Source organism: Drosophila novamexicana, unplaced genomic scaffold, assembly GCF_003285875.2.
Source record: "Drosophila novamexicana strain 15010-1031.04,08,12 unplaced genomic scaffold, DnovRS2.1 tig00000009-arrow-pilon, whole genome shotgun sequence".
Classification (NCBI taxonomy): domain Eukaryota; kingdom Metazoa; phylum Arthropoda; class Insecta; order Diptera; family Drosophilidae; genus Drosophila; species Drosophila novamexicana.
Window position 1 is genome coordinate 95,864 of NW_020824766.1, and position 6,842 is coordinate 102,705.

The following is a 6,842-nucleotide window of genomic DNA, read 5'->3' on the forward strand; positions in this document are numbered from 1 at the left end:
TATTAAACAATGCGATTCGATTTATTTGTGTCGGCATATTGTGTATTTAATTTCGTTTTGGTTTATCGTTTGCCCTCGGGTAACATAATTCCATTATAATATTGCGGCATATTGATAGCTATTAAAATTTAATTGGTAACAGTTTGTTTATTAAGATATCCCATTAATGCCTGCAGACGCTTCTTAATGTTCTTCTGATCGTCCAGAGTGCAGCCAAGCAAGGCACTTTCGAATTTCTTATCGATCGGACCCACATCCGCTTCGTGCAGTGTGCCCATGCGACCATTGGGATCTATGGTGCTGGTGCAGCAGGCATTTAAATATAGCTGACAACGCTGACGTCCAATGACAGGATCACCCATTTTGATCATTGTATCGATTAAGGCATTAATCTGGCTGAGCGAATCCTCCTGGGAAGCGTCCCTAACGGTACGCACATTCAGCTCAACCGTGGCAAGGCGCGAACTAACGCGTTGTATGTACAACATGATCTCCTCGCGCTCCCCTGTGTATTTAAAAGATTATCTAGTTTAGTTTTTCAGTTTTACATTGAACTCAAAATCTGTTTACCCTCACTCATGTTTTGCAGCAATTCGTTGCTCTTGATGAGATCCATGGACATTAAGAGGTAGTCTTTCTTTTCCTGTAAATTCAAGGAATCCTTGCGGAACTTCTCCACGCGCGCATCCAGCTGATCGAGTATTGTAACAAATCTGTAAACGGACATAACATTAGTTTATGTTTATTAAGCATTAGTAATAGTTGTGGTTTTACCGCTCGTTCGCATTGAAAGGTCTACCCAATGTTGGTTATTTTATGTTGTTGTTGTTGATGATGATATGAAAAGACACAAGCAAAGTTGTTGTTAAACGTTGTTAGGCTGTAGAAACTTAATAAGAATACAGAGGCACTCACACAACGTTTATTATTATTACTTTTTTGGACATTGTGTGGGCGACACTCAAAACACTTTTGGGCTACCACCATACTTTTGTAATATTATAATTATTAGACACTACCAAATCGAGTTGTATGTGAAAAAAAAAATATATATATATGATATTCTACATAAGCTGATGAAACATAAGGTAGCAGCGTGAAAAAAAATACGACAAAAGGCCACAAATAATAAATAATTTTAAATTTAAATTTTTGTTTCGAGAGATGTTTGTTTTTGTTGTGGTGTTGACTAGTAGTAGGTTTTTTTTTTTTTGTATGTAGTTTGGAATAACAACCTGTCCAGCGCTCTACTGTCGTCGACAAGTCCATAAGAGGTGTTGCCGGAGCCAAGGGAACCGCCTGATGACGATGCTGCATCCGCATGCAGGCCTTGCAAATAATCAAAATTCATTGATGATTCCGAATGATAAACGTGTGATGTGTTGTGGTTATGCTGATTATCGTCGTCGTTGTGCTCCTGCATGCCAAGCGCAATTGGAGCATCAATATCCATATCCTGCGGCTGATCCAGGGTGCCAATCAAATCTGTTGCAGCCGTCCGGCCTCGGTGCCAGATCGAACTTAAGACCAACGATAAGCTGTTAGATGCCTCTCGCTCACGCGCACGCTCTCTCTCTCTCTCTCTCACTCTCACCCTCTCTCTTTCTCTTTTTGACTTTTGTTACAGTTTCAAAGCTCGCGCCTTTTCAGCAAACTTGATCGGCCTTTTGGGCTGTTATGGAATGTGTTAAGCTTTTTGTGTGGGCTTGTTTTTTGTTTTATTTGGCTGATGCTTATACTGTTTATATATGATAGCTACACACATACACACTCACCGGCTGCAAGAAGAGAGCAAAAAGAACTTTTATTTAGTTATTAATTACCTATCGATTTGCGAGTTGCTAAAATATGCGCCAGTCCATTCGGCTGGATGGGCATAATTTTCATCATCATTGTATTCGTCTTCGTCGCTGTCGTAATTGGAACTGGGCTGAGGAGACAGTTGCTCATCGCAGCGGCGACGTTTACGAAAAATGCCAAGCAAATTCTCAAACATATTTTTCTTACGTACACACACAAGTAAACAACAAAATTGACACTTATTTTATATGCTGCTGGCGCAATGAATTGTTCAAGACGTCTATAGAACTTTCCAGTAATATCGAGGCTGCTCTGAAATGTTGTATATCGTTGAAGTATAATGGCAACATACATTTACCTGCAGGTGTTAACTGTTACCAGGTAAACTAGTCAATTTTATTATTGATTCGGATTCGTAGCGATTTTTCAATTACAAAAAATAACTCCTTTCCTTTTTGTTTACTTTGTTGCTTGTCGTAAAACTTGTATGCTGAGTTTTAGTAAGGACATAGTTAAGCTATATTCTTGGGTTTTATTATTTAATTCATCTTATTTAGCAGCGCTGCACAATTTATCAGTTTAATTATAAAAAAAATCGTGTAAACAGTGGCCAGGCCAGCAACAGTGTGACCGCCGCATAGAAAATTTTGGTGTAATATGGCATGACATCACGACAAATATTAATCGGCTCGAATAGGCGGATACTTAGTATCGATTAATTGCTACCGATACGGTCACTCTTTTGTGTGTTTTTTTTGTGGAACTGTCGATATCGATTATCTTATTACTAGTGGCGCGGAAAATTCAAATCCCTCACACACAGCGCCGTGCGTGACCATTGGCAGGTTTTGGTGATCACATCGAAAAAGTAGTAAAACGGGCACTGCTGCAAGGTTGCATGACCTTTAACACAATAAATGAAGAATTCGCAGCGCTGCATATGCGGATACAGATGCTGCCCATAGGCCGGGCAATGCAACAGCTCGCTGGCAATATCACTAGGCGGCTGCACAGGCACTATATTCTCCTCCAGCGTACACTTGGCGCGCTCCGGCAAGTCACATTTGGCCGTCACTGCATTCCAGTGCAGCTCCACACTGCACTCTTGCAGTATAGCCTGTCCATAATAGCAAATGTAATAACTATTGCAACTGCTTGAGCTGCCAATATACACAATCCGATCAGTGCCCGCCTGTGGCGTTAACGTCGCACAATAAGTAGCCGCATCCGTGACCATGTTGTTCAGCTCGTTTTGGTCGGTGTCAGGTGCATTGCTGATCTCGCTGCTGGTGTTATTCTTGCATGTAACATTGTCAGCCGTATCACAAATTTTGTTCACCTTATTGTAATACATATTGGACGGGCAAGAGGCAAGCACAGCATCGCCGTTGTCCTGGCACAAATAGAACATGCGACAGTCGTCGGGATGCTCCACAAAGCTGCCACTCGCATGATTCAAGCACATGCTCACAGCACTCTGTCGTATGGTCACCGAATTGGTGGGTTTCCGTATGCTCCACTGCATTCGAGACGTTGACAAGGTGGAGCACAGCAGCAGCAGGCAGATGTCTAAAATAGAAATATGGTTAAAAGAAGGCATTGGGCCGAAAGAAAGAGCAGGATCTACCAAAAAGTTTCCAGTTGTAGTCCATTTGAATGTGTGTCAAGCTTCAGTAGAGCACAATTTTATTCTAATTTCGTAATGCGCCAAGAACTTGGCATATATGCGACAGCATAGCATCAATATCAGAAAATTAACATTTTTCAATTGCGTGTCAACGTTTCGATAAGGCCTTCAACCAAAACAATTTCTGCACTACTTTTTTTTTGCCATCCAATCGATCGACACATATTGATTCCAAAATTACCAACAATATCTCAGCCAGAGGCATGAAAAGAAGCGCATTCTGCTACGTTCATAATTTTACAATTTCGATCCCACAGAGAACCAACAGACTTCAACGCGAGATTAGCTGCCATAGATTGTGGCAGCGACATTAAAAGCCCAATTAATTATGTTATGTTGTGTGTGCGATGATAGCAAGAAGTACAAGCAGATATTTGTCCTTGGCTCGATAGCTGCCCTATCGGTCAATGGGGCTTCATCTTTAGTGATAGCTGGCCCATTTCTAATATCTGAATTTCCTACAAAATATTTCATTGTGCAATGATTCAACAATTGGCTCTGATAAAATTGTGACGAGGCCTTGAAAACAAGCCATGATTACCTGTGCTCCCCGTGAGATTGCGAAATAGCAAAAGTGATTTTCCAGAAGCTATCCGTAGAGCTATATTTACGGGCATGACGCATAAGTTTGTCAAGGTATTTATTTGGGGCGATCTTTTGGCAAATGGAAAACCCTTTCCAAGCCGAGTTACAAAATGGTTTGTATAAATACACAAGTCAATAACTAGATATATATCGTTATAGGGATCCCTCCTTTTTAGGCCTTGGCATCCAGTCAGTCATTTAGAGAGGACGCTGGTTCAAATCCTACACCAGGTAGTACACTCTTCTAGAGATTGCGATTTTTATAATTTAAGCTTCGCTTTAAATGAAGTACACAAAAACTTAATCATTTATTTTTCTCAGATTAGTTTAGAGAAGGTTTATGAGGTTCCTTTAAAGTCATGTTTTATTAAAAGTAAATTTGATTTCGCATAAATAGAATTTATTAAAAGAGTCGTGTTCTGCCGTAGCACCTGGCATGCGCGATCGCCACGCAGGAACGCTTCTCGTAGTCCCAGCCGTAGAAGAAGGGGCACTGCTGGAGCATCAGGTAACCATTGCGGCAAAAGTAGAAGTAGTTGCAGTTATCGGGATGCGGATAGATATCCACGGTATGCGACTTGCATTGTTCCCGCACGCTTATAGTTGATCGCTGCAAGGGAAATATGGATATATTATTAGATAGAATATTTTAATCTAGATATATATTTGTATCTCGTGTGTCACCCACCAAACAGTTGACTATTTCGGCCTTATCGCATTTGCCGGTCTTGACATTGAAGTGCAGCATGGCGGCACAGGTCATGGCCAGCGGCTTGCCGTGATAGCATATGAAGTACTCCGTGCAGGACTTGTCGTGGCCCATCAGCACAATCTGATTGTAATTATCCGTGGCTGGACAAGCGCTGGCCACCAGGGTGACCACCTTATTCTCCCCAAGGCTGACAGGCGTTGTCTGAAGCACCGCGCTGGCCGTGGACGTGGCCGGGCTGGAGGCTGACGCAGCAGTCACGACATCAGTCACAGTGACTGCTGGCAATTCGGTGACTGTGATCGAGCCGGCACCCTCCACCGTTTGCAGCGGCAGGCCGGTGCGACAGTCCACGTCCTGCATGGGCTCACACATGCCCAGCTGGGCATTGAAGTAGTCATTCTCCTCGGGACACTCGCCCTCGAAGGAGTCCTCGCCGCTGCAGAACACGAAATGTGTGCAACTCTTATTGGACTCCACAAAATTGTTATTATTCTCCGCGTTGCACTGCTCGAAGATGTCGCTGGCCGCCAAATGGCAGCTGGCGACCAAAAGCAGCAGCAATAAGTTTTTGCTTAGATGATGCATGGCCTCCGCTTCGAGACGTTGTCGATGGGCGACTAAAGAGCCGAGTTGGGTTACGGAAACATTTTTAATGAGCTGCCTCTTATCAGGCCTTTTAATTTACGCTGCGAACATGTCATGCAAAACTCCTGCTGATTGTGTTGACTTTATTATTGCCACCCCTGTTAGGCTAGAGCTATGAGGGGCTTACAATTGATAAGGGTTTGAGCCAGTGCATTGGCTCAGCGCTACATCGAAATGGAAATGCTGCGGGCACTGCTGCAGCAGCAGATACCCGGCGATGCACTGATAATAATAGTTATTGTTCGCCGGATAAGGATAGACGCCGTTCTGACCGCTTCTTCGGCAGATCACTTGAAGGCTGCTCGTCGTGGTGGTCGTCGTGGTGGGTATCGAGGTGGTGCTCCTGGTGGTGCTGGGGTTTGAGTTTTTACTGCTGCTGCTGCTGCTGCTGCTGCTGCTGGTTGCTCTGGAAGTCTCAGTGCTGCTTGCGGCTGGCTGCTCCGTTGCCAGCTCCGTGCTCTCCGGCGATGTGGTTGTCTCCGTGTCATTTGAGCCGTAGCAGCTGACCGGCTCGTTGCAGTCGCCGTTGCAGTAGTAGGAATCATCGCCATTGCAGTAGACATATTCGCTGCAGTCGGGATTCGGATTGGGCACGCGGCTAATGATGACGCCCTCGCACTCCTGCAGAAAGGCCGCCCGCACCGCCCGGGAGCCCAGCAAGGCCAGCAGGCAGCCAAAGACAATTGTTAGAAGTTTCAACATAAATAGGTTGACATCAATACTGTTGAGATCCGCAGCCGGAGTCGGCTGCTTTATAGGCGTTTAGAGGCGCACGCAGTTCGCAGTTCGATAAGGCGATTAGTTCATATTTATTAATTGTGTTAATTGCACAGCACAAAAAAAGCAAAGACAACGAAAAGCTTAATTGGTAAATGTTCGCCTCAGCTCACGGCTGCCGGCACGCGGCCACATCTTGGATGCGTCCGCTGCACTTGCCAGCCAGTTCATTGTAGGCGTAGCCGATGGGGCACTGCTCCACAATCAGAAAACCATCCACGCAATAGTAGTAATAGTTGCAGTTGCCGGGATACATGTACTTCTTGGTTACGCCGCGCCGGCACAGCGCACGCACGTCCAGCGTAGCCGGCGTGGACACAGTGGAGTCGGTGGAGCTGTCGCTGCTGGTCGTTGGGGCGGGCTCCTCGTCGGCGGGCAGCGGCAGCAGCGTGGTGCTGCCGTTCGTGGCCGGCGGGCAGGTGTATTCCAGGTCGCAGAGCACGGTCGAATCGCAGAACTGCGAGTTATCGCCATCGCAGTAAATTAGGCTGTGGCTGCAATTGGATCGCGTGTTGTTAATGAATGAATTGGCAGCCACGGAATCGCATTCCGGAAACTCGGCTGCGTCGACGCTGATCATGACGACGGCGGCCACGACCACGACGACGGCGACGATGACGGGCCGGATGTCAATGC

General features: G+C 45.3%; 4 protein-coding genes across 8 annotated transcripts; all 4 read right to left on the reverse strand.

Annotated features, from left to right (window-relative positions):
- Window positions 1–32: 32 nt before the first annotated feature.
- LOC115769848 (BAG family molecular chaperone regulator 2) lies at window positions 33–2,431 on the reverse strand. 5 transcript variants are annotated; one of them, XM_030714847.1, is made up of 5 exons: window positions 2,159–2,431; window positions 1,236–1,778; window positions 775–795; window positions 577–713; window positions 33–505 (listed from the first exon to the last, which is right to left on the reverse strand). In XM_030714847.1, the coding sequence occupies exons 2-5, from the start codon at window positions 1,451–1,453 to the stop codon at window positions 129–131; spliced, it is 753 nt and encodes a 250-aa protein (XP_030570707.1). In that variant the 5' UTR covers window positions 1,454–1,778; window positions 2,159–2,431; the 3' UTR covers window positions 33–128. The 5 variants fall into 5 exon arrangements, with proteins under 5 accessions (XP_030570707.1, XP_030570717.1, XP_030570689.1 ...); XM_030714829.1 differs by having other exon boundaries at window positions 35–505; window positions 571–713; XM_030714839.1 differs by having other exon boundaries at window positions 35–505; window positions 571–713; window positions 2,012–2,431.
- A 156-nt stretch (window positions 2,432–2,587) lies between these two features.
- On the reverse strand, window positions 2,588–4,104 carry LOC115768605 (probable chitinase 10). The gene is made up of 2 exons (XM_030713262.1): window positions 4,029–4,104; window positions 2,588–3,369 (listed from the first exon to the last, which is right to left on the reverse strand). The coding sequence occupies exons 1-2, from the start codon at window positions 4,102–4,104 to the stop codon at window positions 2,588–2,590; spliced, it is 858 nt and encodes a 285-aa protein (XP_030569122.1).
- A 371-nt stretch (window positions 4,105–4,475) lies between these two features.
- On the reverse strand, window positions 4,476–6,131 carry LOC115768614. The gene is made up of 3 exons (XM_030713274.1): window positions 5,801–6,131; window positions 4,761–5,401; window positions 4,476–4,682 (listed from the first exon to the last, which is right to left on the reverse strand). The coding sequence occupies exons 1-3, from the start codon at window positions 6,129–6,131 to the stop codon at window positions 4,476–4,478; spliced, it is 1,179 nt and encodes a 392-aa protein (XP_030569134.1).
- A 184-nt stretch (window positions 6,132–6,315) lies between these two features.
- Window positions 6,316–6,786, reverse strand: LOC115768624. Its single transcript, XM_030713287.1, has one exon. The coding sequence runs from the start codon at window positions 6,784–6,786 to the stop codon at window positions 6,316–6,318; it is 471 nt and encodes a 156-aa protein (XP_030569147.1).
- Between the last annotated feature and the right edge of the window lie 56 nt (window positions 6,787–6,842).